The following is a 20,347-nucleotide window of genomic DNA, read 5'->3' on the forward strand; positions in this document are numbered from 1 at the left end:
TCCTGTGTAATTAAGGTCAGGGCAAAGGAATACAGCTGCAGACAGATGCTGCTACGATGTGAAAACAAACACATTGTGTAGGAGGAGAGATTAGATATCTTCTGGGTCTCTAGAATGTGGTTGGCTTCAGCGGAACTCTGTGGAGAATCTGGGCCTTTGTCTGAAGTAAACATCGTGCCAAAAAAGATGAGATCTTTGGTAGGGGACGATGCTTGATCAATTTGATTAGAGCCAATATGAAGCCCTGACTAACCAGCTCCATCCTGCCACTGGGGAGCATTTCGGGGAGAACAGAAATGTCATACTACGATTCTGAACAGCACTTCAGCAGGGGCTTTTAGACAGGTCTTTAACTGCAGCAGTGAACTGTGATTCACAGAAACATGCACTTTTACAAGGCCATGTCCTTTGATTTATTTCTAAAAGCTCCAATCTCCTGCTTGGAACGTTTCACTCCAAAGGCCACAAGGGGTAAGCACAAACTAGGATCCTCTATGATTTTTCTACACAATTCAGAATAAATAGCTGTTGACAGGCAGGGGATCAGAAAAATCAAGACCTAAATTGAGGTCTGGAAAGAGTGTTGTGCAGTCTCTTGAGCAAAGGACTAGGTGACAGGATTTTAACTCCATCCCTAACTCACCAAATAAACTTGGGGAAGCCAATTACATTCAGTATGTTGGCCTCAATTTATTCATCTGTAAAATGGGAACAGCCACTTTGCAAGGGCGATGTGAGGCTGATGGTCTCATCTAGAAATGTTGAGTAACCATGCTCCCATTGGCTTCAGCTGGAGTTGTGAGTGCTCAGCATCTTTGAAGATCAGGCCCTCGTGAATTAATTGAGCTCTGTAAGGCACTTTGAGATCCTTGGATGAAAAGTGCTACAAATGCTCTGAGTATCCATAGCTTGACACTTTTATAGGAAGTTTGCAAATCACGTACTTTAAGGTGGATAGCAGCCGTGACCAGCATTCCCTCTAATTTTTTTTCCATCCATGGGGGAATTAATTTTGTTACGTGCACCAGTGTACAGGTAGATGTGCCCCACCAATAGAAACACACGCTGTGGTCACTGTGGGTGGCACTGAATCTCTTCTGGGTGGCTGCCCAAGCGCTCAGTTTGCAGGGAACACTGGTTTTGACATGAGGACAGCGATGCTAAGAAATGCTCCCTACCAATGGCAACAGATGCAAGCCCAAGCCCTAGCTGAATTAACACAGCAACTTCTGACACACTTCTTGACTCTTATCACCACAATGCAGCTGTTGTCTCAGCCACAGAAGTGTCAGCTAATTGGAGTAACAGCTGTGCCTCTCCACACAGGCTTGAGAAAAGTAAGACCTCTGCTTGTGGTTTCTCTTCCAGCTTTGACAGGATACACAGGTACCATATAGTCATAATTTATTTCTTTGAAATAAGCTGTGTGTGTATCCATCTTTACCACCTTCATGACCTTAATAAAAATAGCATTACCCACAAGGCTTTGCAAATTTCCCTTGTGAAACCATGCTGTATTATTCCTTCTCACCTCAGCCTCCCCAAAATGCCTGAGCTGTAGAAATGCTACACGTCTATTACAGAACCATTAATGCAACCAACTTTTCACTCCCCTCTACATTTCATTGTCACTGAAAATACTACAGCTGCATGCAAAACTGCAACTGACAATCAAGCCCTTTAGTGCATTTCACCTAGGCAACATATTAGTAGAATGACTGAGAAAAGGGAAATCTCTGATTAAATATCAAAAGAAAACAGGAAGAGGATACAGAAACAGGATACACTTTCATAGGAAACAGCAAGGTACTCGACCTTCTCAAACCTGGGTGTTATTTTCATGTAGTTTTCTGAGCTAGCTGCAATCAGAAAATACCACCACCAATTCTTTGTGCTTATCTAGGTAGCACTTTTCATCTTAGGAACCCAGTGTGCTTTGCTAACGTTAATTCTGCATAATAACATTTGTGCATGACAGAGAAAGTATGACTCACCAAATGAATGAACTTACATACGCAACCTGCTCAGGCTCAACAGCAAGTCAGGGATCGATTAACCAGGTAATTGTGTAAGATCTCGGGCACTAAGTTTGCAAGCTTTCTGACACAGAGCTCAGCCATATTGGTGCACGTTTCTCCCAGCCAGTGTATGATGCTAGTACAGTGCATGGAACTACAGACTGAGCCTCTTTAATTCGGAACTCTCCTGCCCGGCAACATCTGTAACCCAGCATGATTTTAGTTAGCCAGACGACCACTTACCGTGGGTGTAACCAAGTTTCCCGTGGTCCCATAAAGTTTGTTTCCAGCCACCAGTCCTGGCTCTCAGTGTTCTGTGCTGTTATTTAGCTGTAATTTACCCCCAAATCATATATATTATTTTTTGCTGTGTCTGTCCATCTGCCTTTCCGGGCAAGGTTCTGCCATGTTCCATCCCCCCTGCACTGTGCCCACCCTAGCCCCTCCCCTTGCCAGTGTGCAGCCTGGCCCAGCTCCCCTAGGGAGCCCCCCATGCACTGGTACGGCCCCTCCCAACCCCGTGTGGGGCTTGACCCAGCCTCTCAAAAAAGCTCCCCAGCCAATCCCACCAAAGGAATCCTTCACACACACACTATGCCAGCCCCAGGCCCTCCCCAGCTAGCTTGGGGCCCAGCCCAGCCCCCAACGGAGGTCCTTACCTGGCCAGCGCCAGGCCCGGCCCATACACTCTGGATGTGTATTACAACAAGTTTCTGTCTAGAACTTTCCTCCAGTCCAAACTCCACTTGCAAACGAAGCTGCAACCAGGCCTCTAGTGTCTTCTACGAGCCCAGCAAGCAGTGGAAGAGTTGGTAATGTGCTAGACCAGGGGTCAGGAACCGAAATAGCAAGAAGAGCCATTTTTAAAAATATTTGGTAAAAACCTCAACAATTCAATAGCCGCAATGCATGTGATTCGAGACGGCCCTTAATAAATTACGTCAAACTCTACTTATTGTAACACTAGTGTTAAGAACCACGCACACACAATCTTCGCCCCTTCGTTTGAGCGGCAGCAACTTAATAAGCTCCTTTTGAGGTCCTTCAGAATTCCCAAGAAGGGAGACTTCCACAACGTCATCAAGATCACTCAACTCATCACAAGCAAGAGAGCAGCCTGGGCTGTATCAATGTCCTTAATCTGCTGCCTGGTGATACCTGTCGCCATTTTTAGAGTTCTGGCCCTCGCCGTCTTCACAGACAACGACCGATCTCTAGTTTTCTGAACAACTTCATTGTTTTTTGAAATCACTGTACAGCTGCTCTGATACTTTGAGAAAGCACTCTGTTAGATATCTACCTTCCAGGAACAGCCTTCCTCGTTTCACGATCTCTCGACTCACCACAAAACTGGCCACACTTATGCTACTTGGCGATTTCACCCATTTAGCGAACGTGTTTCTACACCACTCTGCTACGCGTAAGCAGCTTCTCCACAGCTTTTCTTCTGGCATCGCCAGCTGGATGTTGTTCAGCAAAAGTAGTGTGTTTTTTGAGAAAATGCCTCTTGAGGTTACATTTTTCGTTGGTGGTGAACATCTCATTGAAAATGAGACATAAAGGGAGCCCAGCCTAACTCGAGCATAAATGCAAAGATTTGGGTCCATTCAACTTGAAATTCTCTCTTTCCGTCTTCGATTTTTCTCTTTTTTTGAAGCCATTCCAACCCCACTTTAATTCTGCCAATTTTACTTTGCATTTAATTTCACTTTTCTTTCTTAAAATGCGCGTTGCCTTTCACAGCAGGAATGCCAGATAATTTTCCTTTTCCTTTTCAAAATCAACACTTTATTAGCAGCATGATCAAAACACAGATACAGTATCATATCCCACAATGCACCGCACATATTAAAAGGTGAGTCATCCAGTGTTTTGAGACCACATACCGTTTTGCTATTTAGATATGAATTGTTCGTTGCTGGGCTTTTAGCCGTTCACTATTTAAAGAAAGTAATGAGTAGGGTTTTCTTTTTTCTTTTAATTTTTATTTTGCATTTATAGCATTGGGAACCACAAAGAAGTCCTTAAAGAGACACGTGCAGCTCCGGAGCTGCAGGTTGCAGACCCCTGTGCTGGACGACATTGATCTCTTGTGGGCCGGCATATTCTCTTGTTCAGCACCAGTCAGGTCTCGAGAGTGCTGGGCAAAAGAGGTTCAACCTGTATTTGCTACTTTCAGCACCTACAGCAGAAACCAGACCAAACACATGGCTTCTGCACTCAACGCTGTTCAAGTGTCCAAAACTGAGACTGTGCAGCTGCCTCCTTCTTTCCCAAGCATCATTTTCTCTTTTGCTTTGACCCTCCCCTTCTTCCTGCCAAGGGAATGGTGCCAAGGATATCTAGCCTATATTGTAGGGAAGTACAGTGAGAGAGAACGTTCAACACTGGAGAAAATTCCTTCCCTCTAAACTCAGTGTTCTCTCTTCTCTGTCCAAGGCTTCCCCAGCTGGGAGATGGATTTTCCTCTCTCTTATTACCTACTTCTCCCCTGCAGACTGCAATATAAAAACTTGCTGACTATATGACAACACACAATTCATTTAAGCTTGCAGTTCTCCGTCCTGAGCTCCTGCCTTTCTCCACTGCTGCCTGGCCACCCAGTGAGGCGTGCAGGAGGGGCTCTAGGATGTATGGTGCTGCTGCCCACTCCCTCCAGCCCCCTAATCTGCACAAGCTCCTCGTCCTGCCAACATGCAGGATGAGAAGCCGCCGTGTCTACGCTGCAAGTCAGTGGGGTGGACATGCAGCTGGGGTTGGTGACCTCCCCCCCGTGGGCCAGATTTGGGGGAACCCTCACAGTCCCTCAGAGATCTGGATGAAAGTGGGGCGAGGGAGCTGGAGCCAGACAGCAGGCTGGGGGTTCCCTGGCCCTGCTTGATGTCTCCATGGCTGGGCTTTAGGCCAATTGTACGAGTGAAGTGTTAGGCTTTTTTTTTTTAAAAAAAAAACAAAAAACAACTTTACTGCACAAACACACAGAGGGCCAAGAGGGATAGTGCTGGCTCAGATATCACTGCAAGTTCCCTTTGTATTAGCATCCGCTTGAGAGCCCTGGGCACTCACATTTAGACAAATGGCTTTGTGCTGCCCAGCTTGCACTTTATTTTCTTTGCACTGGTTCGTTAGCATGGCCCATTTTGGGTTATGGGCTGTGTCTGAGGCACAGTAAGATTTGCCCTCATTAGACACCACTGGGGCTTGTTTGCTCTTGTGCTGAAGCTCACCCTTCCCACACAGCATGAGAAGCTAGCAGCAGGAGAGAGGCGCTTCAGCTTTGAGGCTGTGTGAAATATAACAAAAATACAAAGGCTGCAGCGTGTTAGACACAAGGTGCTGCTCAGACACTTTTAGCTCTTTCATTAGTTAGTGGCAGTCAGGACCAAGACAGAGGCTGAGGTTTGTCAGTTAAAATAACTGGGCTTAGCTGCTGTGCTGCTCACCACTTTATCTGATCAGGCCCAAAATAAACTGCACAGCAACTCAGCAGGGTAGGCCGAGCTATGAGAGCATCTTTCTCTTAGCCAAGCGGAGTGTATTTACGACTCATGAATTTTCTCTGTTTCCTTTCCAGCAAAGGCTCCTTATTATTCAAGTGCAGATGAGGAAGAATCTGGCCATATTTCCCAAGTCACACATGAATCTTTTTGGGCAGAAAATGGATAATATTTCCAGTACAGATTAACAGTTTTTGCTGGTATTTCATGGTGTTGTAATATTTCCAAAACTCTACATTAATATTACATTCATATAACCAACATATGGAGTACCATACGCTATTATTCGATATAGCATTTGGGAAGAGCATACATATACGCAGTAAAAACTTGCTTCCGTTCCACCTACTCAATAGGCCTGCACAAAGTAAAAATTGGCTCATGCTATAGGCTCCTCTCCCGCCATGGTATAATATGATATAGTATAAACACCAACACGTAGACTCCAACCTGGGACCTCTAGAGCTTAGTGCGTGAGCCTCTACAGCAGGATCGGCAAGCTTCCCGAGGCGGAGTGCCAAAATCTGACTTTCTGAACTCTGTGTTTGGTCTGAATGTCAGTGATCCTTTTTAAATTCACTAACAGTCCTATTTACAACAGCTTCATTAACAAATCAATTAAAATGGAGAGCTTTACTGTTTAGGTGGGGGTTGGTAGCATAAGCTGTTTTTTCGTTAATCCACGTGCGACCTGGCTTTGAGCAAGCTCCTGGCTGCGTGGGGGAGGAGGGAAAGGGCTGAGCTCCCACCTCGTGTGCTGATGAAAATCGGCTCATGTGCCACTCTTGGCACTGGTGCCGGAGGTTGCTGACCCCTGCTCTACAGTGTGAGTAAAAGCCAGCTGACTCTCAGCTAAGGCTATAGAGATGACTCATTCTTTCTCTCTGGAAGTGGTCTAAGTGACTCTAGATGGGACAGTGAACCACAGCCAGTAGGTGTGCAGGTTACAATAGCCTCCTCTATGTGTGCATTCACATGCACATCCACCTGTTCTGACTTCCACCTGGAATGTCCCATTTCAGACCCCCAGCTGGCAAAAACCCAAGTAGCCCAATAGACTTTAAGGGAGCTATGAGGATGACTTATACCAGCTGAAGATCTGGTAATGAAAGATGACTTCTACCTGAAGACAGACACCGGTCTTTACACCCTTCCCCTTACAAAGGACTATGACAATTCAGCACCTGGACTGAAGCTTTTTGAAAATGGAAACTTAGTAACAAAGAAGGGAGTGACTATGGGAAGCCCACTGCTTCCTTACTCTGCTAGTGATTTCACGCCAGCACACAGGTTCCCTGGCGGTGTATTTATCCATCTTTCCTGCCACTAACTAAATCCTCTCTCGTCATTGACTGTTCTTCCCTAACCTGGGAAGGGGGTATGGAAATTGACACCAATGTGATTTATAAGATAAAAAAATACAAGCAGCACTGCATTAAATTCCACAGCAAAACTGCAGACGGCTGCAATTTTCATTAGACAAAGCTGTTTTACTGTCAGCTGGTGTTGTTTTGAAAAGCACCTGCACCTTCTGATTTGAAGCAATCAAGTCACTTCCTTGAATTGTTTTAATGATTCTATTAAAGCTCCACACCAGATAAACCATTCATTGCACAGTATGTACTTCTTCCATGTCTCGCCAATGGGATCTTTCCTTCCTGTACCCGGAACTCTGCCCTTTAAGAAAAATGAGCCAGCCCCTTCTCCTTCTTACACCAATGTAAGTCAGTGGCATTACTCGGCATTTACACCAGTGTAACGGAGAGCAGTATTTGATCCAATTACTTTGCATATGCCTCTGGCTGGTAAGAGCACATGAAACAGTTTAAATGCCCCCTCTGCTTGTTGGGGCTCTGGTATACCACTGGCATAGTATCTGATCTATCTTTAATGTGGTTACCCCGTGAGGCAGAGCAGTGTTACTATTGCCATGTTACAGAGGGGGAACTACAGCAGAGAGAGACTGGGTATGTCTTCACTTCACTTTCGCATGCCTATTGGGGGTGTGCAAAATCGAGCTCTCTGGGGCCGGCCTCAATATCACCAGCAGTAAGGGAGGTTGACAGGAGAGTTTCTCCCCTCAACCCCCCTCTGTGAGGATGGCCAGGTCATTTGATTGTAGATAAGTCGATTCCAGCTACACAACTGCCATAGCTAGAAGCACGTAACTACAGTGAACTTTAATGTCTAGCGTAGACCTGGCTTAAGGCATTGTTCCCAGCCACACAAGAAGCCTGTGATGGAGTGAGCTGGGAACTGGAAGTCTTACATCCCCAGTGAGGGCTGGGACCACAGGGAAATCTGTCCTCTCCCACTCTCCACAGACATTGTTTTCAAATAGGATCACAGAACTGGAAGGGACCCTGAGAGCTCATCGAGTCCAGTCCCCTGCACTCCCAAGAGGATCCAGCACCTTATACATACATCATCCCTCACAGATGTTTATCTAACCTGCCTGTAGGTACTTGAAAGCTATTACCGTGAAACACATTGGAGACCTCAACAAGGCTCAAACTCACAACTGCTGGTTTACAAGACCAGCGAGCTAATCACTGAGCCGCACGTCAGGACTTGCTAGTGGTTGCCTGCACATTCAAATAAGCCGTGAGTTACTTGTATTCACTAAGGGCTAACCAGCACCTACTGGAAGGTCGACCACGGTGTGGTTTATCTTCCGGAGTGCAATTTTGCCGTCTCTGGACTCAGCCGTCGACCCCTGTACTCCATGCTATTTGGTGGAGCAAGGGATGTTGGCACGAGCGTGAAGAGCCCTGGACTACACTAGGTTAGAAAGTCGATTCTGATCCGTCGATTCTAGCTATGCTAATGGCTATGCTAACGGCTACGCTAATCGACCCTGATTCTACCCAACCGCATTCATGCGAGCAAATGGCAGATCTCTTATCTAAACCATCATCACCTCAGCAGGCTCATTGCTTTAGTGTCACCTACTGAAACACTTGGAGGTCGGTCCTCAGTTGTGCTGAGTTCGCACCTAGCACAGGTGGGGATGGGGATGCTCCAGGACTTCTCCCAGCTGCAGTCAGCTGAGGATCAGACAGAGTGTTATGGGTTCTGCCTTGTTCCACCCTCCCCATCTGCACATCCATGCCCATAGGGCAAAGGTGGGGGAATAAGCGGCACAAAGCCCATTCGCACTGTCTCTCTGCTATTCGGGAATTCCTCCATGTCAGGGGAGAATACTGAATTGCCCTTTTACTGAATTGCTCTCTCGCTGCTGTGTGCTTCTGAGATACCAAGAAACAGCCAAACCTGAGCCCATTGGGACTAAATTGTTTGTTTTTTCTTCACTAGGCTACGGTGGTGATCCTGGACATATCTCACATAGACCCCCACAAGGCCCAGTGGAAGTAGTGCTCCTTGATACCCAAGGAGTTTGGCCAGTGACACTCCACCAAAAGGGCCATGCACCCCCGAGAAGTGACACGCTCCCAGCCTGGTGCTGGTACCCATGTGGGCCACACACTAGACCAGTTTACACAGAATGTAGGGACAAGCAGAGATTGTACAGCAGCATCCCTTCCGCCCATCGGGATGGTCAGTCGTGCTGAGAATGCCCCAAGCCATTTCCATTCAGCCATGACAGCTTTTCTCAACCCCAACACAGCTAACACACAACTTTGTCCTGAGCTATGACTTGGTGGAATAGTCTGCCATGAATACACATCAGCAAACGTGCTCGTGTTTCACAGGAATGGCTCATAATTGTGCAGCTCAAAGAGGGTCACTGCAATATTTGGAGCTACAACTGTACTATCCTGTTGGGTTTTTGTAGCTTGGGTACACACCAGTACAACCTGTGAAGCCTCACACAGCATCTCACACCACAGAACAAACGCAGCCTTAAGGCATTACCTTGGCAGCAATGCAGCCACAGTGACAGATAGCAAGTTAGAGCCCTGAATAGTTTAATGAAGGCCAGCAGATAATCATGGGTAAGTTTCAAGGGATAATTGCAGCTTTCTGAAATGAGCCTTCCCTTCCACAAAGCAAAATTCAAAGAGTGCTTGATTTTCTCAGCACTGTGTTACATATAATCTACCCCCTAGATGATTCATCCATTCGTCTGCCCTGCTCAGTTTATTATGTTCCAGGCTACAACATTCAGGAGAGTTTATAATGCCATCTCCTGCAGACCGATCGCAAGGCAAAATAAATCCAATGTATAATAAGCAGCTAATGCACCAACAAGCCTCAATTCCTAACACCTTAGCCTCTCATCACAGGGAGATGGCACTACAGCAGTAGCCACCACAATTAAGATCACCTTAAATCTCGGCAAAAGAGATGAAAATTAGGCCAGGTCTGCACTAGACATTAAAGTCAATTGCAGATATGCAATTCTAGCTATAGCAATTGCACAGCTAGAATCAACTTATCTACAATTGATTTACCTGGCTGGCCTCACAGAGTGATGCCAATAGGAGAAACTTGTGATATTAAGGAGCACAGGGATCAATCCCCAACAGTTTGATTTTGCACATCCCCACGAGGCGCGCAAAACTAAACCCCAGATGATTGACCCTGACCAGGTTGGTGTTCTGCATAGTGAAGACATATCCTTAGGCCAGGTCTATGTTAGACCTTAAAGTCTATTAGAGATATGCAATTCCAGCTACAGCAATTGACTTACCTACAATTGATTTACCTGGCTATCCTCACTGAGGGAAGTCGATGGGAGAAACTCTCCCATTTACTTTCCTTATTCCTTACGATACCGAGGAGTACAGGAGTTGGCTGTCTACCCCAGATAGTTTGATTTCCTATGTCCCTACTAGGCATTTTAAATTGAACCTGGAAGATCGACCCTGAGAGGGTTGACCTTCTGGTTAGTGAAGATATACTCTTAGTGACTACAGTTTCTCTGTACCCTCAGACAGAACATCTCCACTGCATCAGTTGTGGTATCCACAGCAGAAGGAAGTCAGATACCACCACCTGACCTTTAGGCATCTTTGAAAAATCTCAACCTGCATAAACTGTGTAAGGATGAGGAAACAGGAGGAGGGAAAGACAGTGAAGGATAGATGCTCCCACCAGAGAGGGGCAATAGGATACGGACAACAGTGAAAACCAGAGGGAACATGTAAAGACGATGCAACTGCTGAGAGTCGTTTCACTCTAGTTTGGTGGGGAAAGTGTTTTGTGAGACGACACATTTATTAGGTTTTATCCTATGAGAATGGGGTACATCAACACTACATGGTAGATTGACTTGCTTAGGTCAACCTTCAGCAGTTTGATTGCGCGTGCCTCCTGGGGACACATGAAACTGAACGATCAGGGGTTGACTGTCAACCCCTGTACTCCTTCACCTTGTGACAAGTAAGGGGTAGGGTCAATGGGAGAGTTTCTGCTGTCAACCTCACTCAGTGAGGACAGCCAGATAAGTCGATCGTAGATCCATCGATTCCAGCTACACAAGTGCTGTAGCTGGAATTGCGTATCTAGGATCGATTTTAAGGTCTAGTGTAGACCTGGCCTGGAATAAAAATGGACAGAACAGAGTTACTGATGTCCACACGGTGGGCTGCATTTGTGTGCATAAGTGAACGTAGGTTGTATGGTACAGGCAGGGATCCCATTTGCGTGCTGGACTCCTGGATGTTAATGCTGAATAACAGGCAGGGCTGAGAAAGAGAGGTTTGCTGCCTTTCTGAGTAGACACACACAGGCAGTTTTGTTAGCTTCCCAAGATACAGATTAGCCCCCTCAGAGGCCAGATCTGCACTAGGGGAGAAAATCAATGTTAGATATTCAACTCCAACTACGTCAATTGCATCGCCGGAGTTGACGTAGCTTATATTGATTTTCTGCGCCATTCCCACAACGGAAGGTCGATGGGAGAGTTTCTCCTCTGGACTTCTCCTACTCCTCAGGAGTGCCTTTGGAATTCTGAGTTCCAAACGAACTCAGAGCTCAAGCTGCGTTAAATGGAATTAAAGGGAATAACGAGCTGTAGACGGACGGTAATTTAATCAGCTCGTTTATCAAAAGGAACTAAGCCAGGCTAAACCAAACACAGCCATCTGAGACACTTTAAAACTTGTATCATTATATGTCATCATGCAACTAATGTTTCAATTCCCCAAGGAATGCAAACTCTGAGCATTCATCTCAATTACCAAGATGCAAATAGGGCTTTGCCTCACCATTTGGCGAGGAGGAACAAATTATTTTGCTCTCCTACTATATTTGAAATTAAACAGCTCCCCCAGATAAAAAAGGCATAACTCAGTATCCAAAGCAGACCACTGAAGCATTTAATTGCTCTTTTGCTAATCTTCCTGTGCCATCTGAACCTGAACTGACTCCTCGCTCTAAAAAATCTGTGGTTCTAGCATGTCCATTATTGATGGCCTTTCTGCAGCAATGAAACCATCAGAGTAAGGGGATGCATGGGGGCAGGAAGGAAGAAGCATAGGAGTGAAAGATATGGTTGTAGCTGGGAGCTTTGAGGTCTTACACTTGCAGAGCAGGAAAGAAATTCTGCAAAATTCCCTTTGTGGGGTTTTCAGTGCATTCCTCCTTTTGGGGGCTCGCAGGAGGAAATGGCTGTTGACATGATGTCACTGGATGAGTCATCAGTAACAGGGGTTGAACCCAGGACTTCAAAATCTACAAGCACAAGCCGCTACTGCAGAGATGGGCAACCGAGGCTAGTGAGTGGACCACATGAGCAAACCTCCTTCATCTCAGTGGGCCACATGATTGGCAGTGGTGGGCAACCTGCATCCGCCAGCCCACTGGAGTTCCACCTGCATCCCGGGCACCCCTTACTCCCACTCTCTCGTGCACTGGGGCATTAGAGCCATGTACTACCTACTTCTCTCGCTCCCTGCCAGGGCTTTTGGAGTACCGTGAATCCACTGACTGGAGCTCTGTTCCATCCTCCCACTCTGTCCCACAACTTGAACAACTGCAAACAGTTATGTGCGGTAGGAAGTGAGGGGCTCCAACACACAAGAGGCATGGGCGGAGGGCAGGCAGGGGGTGTGCAGGCTGCAGGTGGAGCTCCCAGGTGGAACCCCCATGACCTGCAGGCTGCAGGTTGCCCCCCACTGCTCTGTTGCTTGGGTCAGAAGGCAAGGTGCATTACTTCAAACCAAGCAGTTGTCCCGTAAGTCCGTGTGGTCCAGCTACAGAAGAGGACAGAGCGCCAAACAGATGGCATGGCTTACACATGGAAGACGGTAAGAATTCCTCAGCAAGCCCTGCAGGCTCTTAAAGGGGGTATCCCGCATCACAACACAAGCACAGAATGAGCAGAAAGCAAGCGTGAAAAATCGGACGAGTGGGTGAGGGATAACAGGTACCCACATAAGAAAAAGCCCCAAATATTGGAACCGTTCCTATAAAATAGGGACATCTGGTCATCCTACATAAGAGGGAGCATGGCAGCGAGAAAAAAAGCTTGAACTGATCTCTCCATGATTACGCTCCAGATTCTGGACCAGATGTCCTATACTTGAAGGCTATTGCTGACTACTCATGGTTATTTCCCTAAAGCATCATTAGCACTAGATGCTGGAGATGAGATGCTACTTCTGAATCTCACCTATCCTACCTCCATCAAAAAGGACTGATTTTAATAAACATTAAACAAGGCACTCTGGCTATGGACTTCTGAAGCCTTCTGGGGTGAGATGGGAGTAGATCAATGTCCCCTCTAATCTTTTTCATCCATGTGCTGATTTTTTTCCCCCATCAACGTGCAGAATAATTTTTTACCTGTGCTGAGGCATGCTCGAATATGCACTACCAATAGAAACACAAAACCTGGCTGTGGGCACCCTGTTAATCAGCCAGGCAGCACCCCCATTTCCACATGCAAACTAATTTAGCAAGGAGACCCAGTGACAGCTGGCTCAGGTACTCTGCAAAGCCTCTATGGGAGCAGCGATGGAACTTTTAATTCACTGCACAGCCCCCAAGGCCTTCCTTTTCTTGCTCTCTGGGCAGCTGCAGGGTTTACTCACATCCTTCTGGCAGCCTCTGTTTCAGTTTCCGAACACAGGTCTGTGTGTGCATCTCAGTCCTGACCTGCAACATCTGACACTCCAGTCCAGAGACACCTTTAAGCTGTGACAGTCAGTCAGGCTGCAGTAGTTTTGGTTTGGCAGTTAGCGACTCTAGACAATTTCTCCCCAAAGGCTTTTCAGAAACAGTAAGCTGAATTCTGATCAGGGCTTCAAAAATACCTCTCATTATTAGACTAGCTGAAAAAGGACCTTGCTTGGAGCTACTTAAAGAACAGCATTCTCTTCTTTTTCATGCAATTATTGCAATGATATTAGAGCACAAAATTGCCCCTGGGATTGGAAGATGGAATTAAATTTTGCAGCAAACACTAGGAAATGGGATCCTGATGTCTCTATTAGTAGCAAAAGGTTTCATATTTGGAAACTGGAAATATAGTGTCACTCCAGAGGATTCCAAATGGTGGGGGGAAAAAAATCCACATGTTAAGGGGGAAAATATAACTTCACACGGAAGACAAAAGGGGGAAATTGCACACTCCAGTGAGATGTGTTATGCCTGGTTGGAATAAAAGATACCTTTTATATGGGTGGTCATTAATGAACTGCAGTGCCCCAGATCCCCTGATAGGATCCTGCAGTGCAAAGCAGTGTAAGCATGGCGCATCCAGCCTGCTCAGTCCAGCAAAGGGGGAACTGACCAAATTGAAGGTGTGATTCCTAAGCCATGTCATCCTGGCATTTGGTGAAGAGGCATGACCAAAACACATGTGTGGTCAGCACTATCATTGTTTGGAAGTACAGTTTGAACCTCTCCACACCACCAACCTTGGGACCTGACTGGTGCCAAACCAGAGAATTTACCAAACCATAAGAGGTCAATATTGTCTAGCAGCATTACCAACACATCCACTGCTTACTGGGCTCTTAGAAGACATTTAGGGGTAAATTAGAGCTAAATAACAGCACAGAATACTGAGAGCAAGGACTGGTGGCTGGAAACAAACTTTATAGGACCACAGGAAACTTCACCACACCCGTGATAAGTGGACATCCAGCTAACTAAAATCATGCTAGCCCATAGAAGTTGCTGGACCAGAAAGTGCTGGACTAAAGAGGTTCGACCCATACAGCACTGAAACATTTTCCAGTGAAAAATGCCATGTTCTTTGAAACCAAATTATTTAGGAAACTGCATTGATTTCAAAGAACAGTCCCATGGAAATAAATGTTCTGAAAGGCAAAACTTTTTGCTCAGGGCAATTTTCATTTCAGGCCATACAGAACGAAATTTAATTTCAGAACTGCAAATTTTTGTTCCAGAGTTTTATTGTATGGGGTTTTGTCAGTTTCAAATTATTTTTGCATTATTTCATAGCACGTCAGGAGTAGCTGTATATAACTGCTGGTTCCTGTTGAGATACTGACACGAAGGCCGGGTGCACATTACAGCAATCTTTCGACAGATGAGCTTCCAGAAGATCTTCTTTCAAAAGAGCAAGTCCACATACAAAAAAGCGGACTGAAAGATCGATCCACTCTTTCGACACAAAGCACCTACACAGCCCTGACTCTTTTGAAGGAACGGGCCAGGGATTGAAAAATCTGGTGCCAGGACAACTGGTCTTTTGAAAAAGGGCCCTGTGGAGCATCTACACATGCTTCTTTCGAAAGCAGCTTTCAAAAGGAGGAGCTCTTCCTGATCCGGGAGTGGAAGACGGCTTCCCGAAGAGGAGCTGCATTCTTTCAATTACAGATTGAAAGAGTGCATTTGGTGTGTGGATGCTCTGCGTCTTCTTTTTAAAAAAGGGCCTGATTTTCCAAAAGAATTTGCTAGAGTTGACGTGGCCAAAGTTATTGGGGTGGGGTGTGGGGCTGGAACAGGGACAACTGAAAGTTTGACTTAGAGAAACAAGATAAAATAGTTCAACATGTGCTGTGCAGCAGCTGCCCTTTATGACTGAAAATTAATAAACAAAGACTATTTTAATTATATATCACATGACAAGTCAGCAGCTGTAGAAAGTATGCACTACTAGCACATCTGGATTATGAAATAATGTAAAAATTACAAATACAACAATGAACAAAAAAAAAAAGTGAAATTTTGGAATTTCCAAATGAACATTCTCCAAAACTCCAATATTTTGAAAATTCTTGTTCATGGGAAATGCTGAAAATATTTAATTTTCAGTCTTATTTGGATCAAGAACAAATTTTGAAATTTCCCACGAACGGGATGCATATTCCAAGTTTCAACTCTCTCTAGTCAGGACTTTCTTCAGTCTGGACAAATTTTAGTTGATCTCGAATCTATTTGTAGGCAACGTATACATTAGTGCATACAATGTATATTAAAGCAGCTCTTACACAGCTCTAACTTGTGCCACATTACCAAATTCGCATGTATTTGGCCGAAGACTAATGGACAGGAAAGGGGCTAACAAGCTCTTTTGAAACCCCAGTAGTGCTCTGCAATGTGCATTGATTAGCCACAGCAGCAGACTCTATCTAAGATTTCTAGACCTCTGTGTCAGGTCTTAACTTTGACCAATTCCCCCCACCTCTACTTCTCCCCAAAAAGACTGGCTAAAAAGCCTAAAGCAATCCATATTGCATGCCTTTATCTGGAGACTGGCAAAAATGGCGGTGATGTTAATTTAAAAATATTGCATTGTTCTATTTTGTTTTCTATTTAAATTTTTCAAGAAAACTTTAAAAAAAGCAAAAAAACCAAAGAGAAATACCAGAGTGCATCCATATATACTTACAGAATGCTCAGCTTTTCCTGACTAATAAAGTTATCTGAAAACACCTGTAACATATGCAACTGAAGTTAACTCCTGTTTGAACCCTTGCTACAATATCTATTTAGAGCACTCAAAACACTTAGGCTACAATCCAATGCAAAACACTTAAGCGCATGCTTAACTTTAAGCACTAGTTATCTTATAGAACCTAATCAAATCAGGCATGTGTTTGAAGTTAGGCATGTGATTAAAGTGCCTTAACACGAAAGATTAATATTTCACGGGCAGTGAAGTGTTACTCTGTGGGAGTGAATTGTTTATGTGCTAATTTGTAATTTTCAAAGCTGTCTAGGGGACATACATATATATAATATGCCTAGGGGATAGACAGACAGATAGATACATAGGTGGACACACACAGTCCAATAATATCAAGACTATACAGAAATCGGCTAGGCAGCTTTGAAAACCTCCAGTAGCAATACACCACTTTTTAGAGACAGACAGACAGACAAACACTCACACACAAAGATTTACCCACTGTGGCTCTGGTCCTTCAGGACAGGGATTAGGGGGCTCAAGGTGGGGGGCTGGGAGTTGTGGGGTTCAAGGGAGGCGCTTGGGAGTGCAGAAGTCAGGGCAGAGCGTGGGGGCCAGCTAGCAGTTGCTCCCTGGGGTGGCAAGGGCTGCTGTGTTGGTCAGACAGTGGCGTTGGGTGCCTGGGCTGGCCTAGGACAGCAGGGGCATGCTGCCCCCTTGTGGTCATTCTGGAGTATAAGTGTTCCTGCTATCAGACCCCCTCCTTTTCTGTTTGATGACAAAGGATCACATTCCAGGCACATCCCATTGTCCTGGCACAACCAAACCCTCACCTTGCATTAAGCTGTGATAAGAGGAAGTAGCATGCCAAGTTTGGTGGTCCCCACTCTTATCATTTGAGACCCAAAAACAGACACAGACAGACAGCTGCACAAACGCTCTCAAATACATAGTGGAGTCTCTCTGTCTCTCTCATGCACACACACACATGCATACACACACACACACCTCTCTCTCTCTCTCTCTCTCCCCCCCCCCCCCCATTACATACATTTTATAGAGAGCCATATAGACATAAAATGATATAGCAGAAATTCTTCGAACATGAGCTGGGTACACGTGACATCAGATTTTAATTCCGGTGCTATTAGAAACAAACCACTGATGTTACCTGCTTATTATCAGGCTCCACAAGCAGAATGACATTAATATTTTAACCTTTACGTCAGTAACACAGTCTTTGTTAATAGCATTACTACAGCACCATCCATGCACTTAGCTGGTGCAAAAATACAAAAAATAGTAGTGCAGTGTTTCTTAAACTTTTTGACACCATGGATATAATATTTTTTTAATGAGGAAAACTTACAAAAATGTTCTTCAAAGAAGAAATTGTTGTCAGCCCAAAATAAAAAAAAAAAAAAACCCAAACAGCAACATATACAACAAAAACAAAATGAAGTAATTCAATCCAGTACCAGAGCAATGAGAAAGTAACACTGTATCTGGTTTTAATAACGGAAAATATCTACTTGATTTTTTTCCAAACGGTCACAGCACACCTGCGAGTTGTTCATGGAACACCCATGCTCCATGGAACATAGTTTAAGAAACACTGCAGTAGAATGTAAATGCAGAATTAATTCAATGCAACCTTTATCTGGTGAAAAGAAAAGGACACCCACCAATTTGGTCTTCTTTCACACCACTGTGCTGCCTACCACAGCCTCAAAAGTAATGTTTCCAAATCCCAAACTTCACTTGCAAACAATCTCCCAACAAATTCTTCTGAAAATCCACCTGTTCCGCAATACAATGTATCTACAAACGCCATATTTCCTCGTTGTACTGCATGCACTGATTTAAACTATTTGAAAGAGAGACTTGTATGGCTCTGTATCAGTGGGGTAGCCGTGTTAGTCTGTGTCCGCAAAACAAGAAGTCCTGTGGCACCTTATAGACTAACAGATATTTTGGAGCATAAGCTTTCATGGGCAAAGGCCTGCTTCATCAGATGCATGAGCAGGGGGTTCCAGAGGAGGATCTAAATTTATAGGCTCATGAGAAGGAGGGAGACCCAGTCAAGAGGAGGGCCACAGTGGCCCAACTTCCACATTAGCTGTTGATAATGGGCCACTCTAGCCCTCGTCTTAACTTGGATTCCAAAGTGGGCAGCATGTGTTTCTATTGGTGGTGCATGTGCATACGCATACATGCCTTGGTGCACATAACAAAATTTATTCCACCCATGCATGGAAAAAGTTAGAGGGAACACTGGATGGCATGCACAAACACACACAAAAACACACAGTGTTACCTTGTATGGAAAACAACTTTAAAAAATCACCTTTCCCCCACCCATACTTATGTACATAGACATCCCCCAAAAAACAAATGAATTAATAACCCCTTTATCATTTCAGTGGAAAATTCCTCCTGATGGTACAAATGCCTCACCAAGTAGCAACCTATATTTGAAGTCCTATTAATACATCCCATTACCAGAAAGTATCCTATTTGTACTTTATTTTTCAATCAAAGGCATGGTCCAAAGCCCACCAAAGTCAATGAAAAGATCCCTCCATTGACTTCACTAGGCTTTGGATAGGACTCTGAAGTCTCCAGGGGCATCTTTGGCCAAGGAGTGGCACTTTTCCCTCCTGTCTAGGGAAATGTTAATTATTCAATGTTACCAAAAAAGATGACAGAATGAAAATGGACACTATTGTACACAGCAAAAATCATCTGCTGAGAATTTCTTTCACTACCTGCAGAATAAGGTTCTTGCTTCTCAGTGTAAATGAATTCTTTTCTTTCGTATTTGGCTCTGATCCACTGTTCTCGAAGCAGTCTGTAAAAAAAACAAAAGGAAAAAGCAAAACAAAAAAAAAACAAAACACACACACACACACACACAGAAAGGAGACATAGTCCAGAATAAGCTACAAAAGAATTTATGGTCATTACTACTTCAATGAAAATGTGAGTGCAAGTTGAAAGCCCTCCAAACATTAAACTGTACGCAAGCTGGAGTCTTGGGCTTGGCTTACATTGTCTCTTTGTGTCATTTAGACAAGTTGATCCTTGTACACACAATTTTAACGGAACTTTTTAAAATCTATGTGCAAAAGTTAGAGTAACTCTGTGTTTAGCTTCCATGCAAGATGCCCTTCTTAACATAAGAATCATTTAAAATGTTTCATTTCAACTCAGACGGCTAGGCCAGGAAATACATGAATTGGACTGCATTCTCTCACATGGGGGGGATCAGTCCAGGAACAAAAAGTGAAGACCGAGACTATGCCTGCACAACCCCAGAAGATCGACCCAGTCAGGGTTGGTCTTCCAGGGTTCAATTTCACACTTTTAGTATGGATGTGAGAAATCAGCCTCTTGGAGGTCACAGCTGACGCCTGTACTCCTCGTGAGACACAAGGAATGAGGAAGATTTACGGAACAAACTCTCCCATCGACCTTCCCCAGTATAGACATCCAAGTTAGCCAAGTGCAGATACACTGATTTTAACTACACAAATGCTGTAGCTAAAATTGCATCTCTGCAGTCGACTTACTTTACCTAGTGTAGACACACCCTGAGTCTCAGCATTGCCAATATACAACACCAGTTGGGCATGCCTATAACAATGAATTTAAATAGTTGACTTTTTACCTTTTAAAGACTGAGCAATATAATCTCATCTCCGTGTCTAGAGACTATGCAAAGAGATCTCTGTGCATCAAGAGAAGAAGGTACTTCTCAGTGTAAAAGAGATGAACTTGAAGTAGAAACTTTGTAGAAAACCATTCCTCTGTTGTTAAGTGACCTACATCTATGACTGAACCCACCAGAAATGAAACTGGTATCATTTACACAGCACACAACAAGGTCTTTATTTCCAGAAAAACATTCAGATCCAAAGCTACACAAATAAGTTAAAATAAAAAAGTGAGTTTTGCAATTAATAAGGAGATCTCTGAGAGTTTGGCCAGGAATATGCCTCAGGACTGTTTCACACCGTTTTTAATTGTTGCTAATTGTCTAC

At 44.6% G+C, this 20,347-nt stretch overlaps 1 protein-coding gene across 1 annotated transcript in view; it reads right to left on the reverse strand.

Annotated features, from left to right (window-relative positions):
• The window catches only part of ADAP1 (ArfGAP with dual PH domains 1), a 117,714-nt gene that overhangs the window by 64,401 nt on the left and 32,966 nt on the right, over positions 1-20,347 (reverse strand). The window contains exon 4 of the mRNA XM_075010832.1: positions 19,073-19,155. Within this exon, the coding sequence (XP_074866933.1) occupies positions 19,073-19,155 (83 nt within the window). The remainder of the gene's footprint in view (positions 1-19,072; positions 19,156-20,347) is intronic.

This window comes from Carettochelys insculpta, chromosome 16 (genome assembly GCF_033958435.1).
Source record: "Carettochelys insculpta isolate YL-2023 chromosome 16, ASM3395843v1, whole genome shotgun sequence".
NCBI classification, from domain to species: Eukaryota; Metazoa; Chordata; order Testudines; family Carettochelyidae; genus Carettochelys; species Carettochelys insculpta.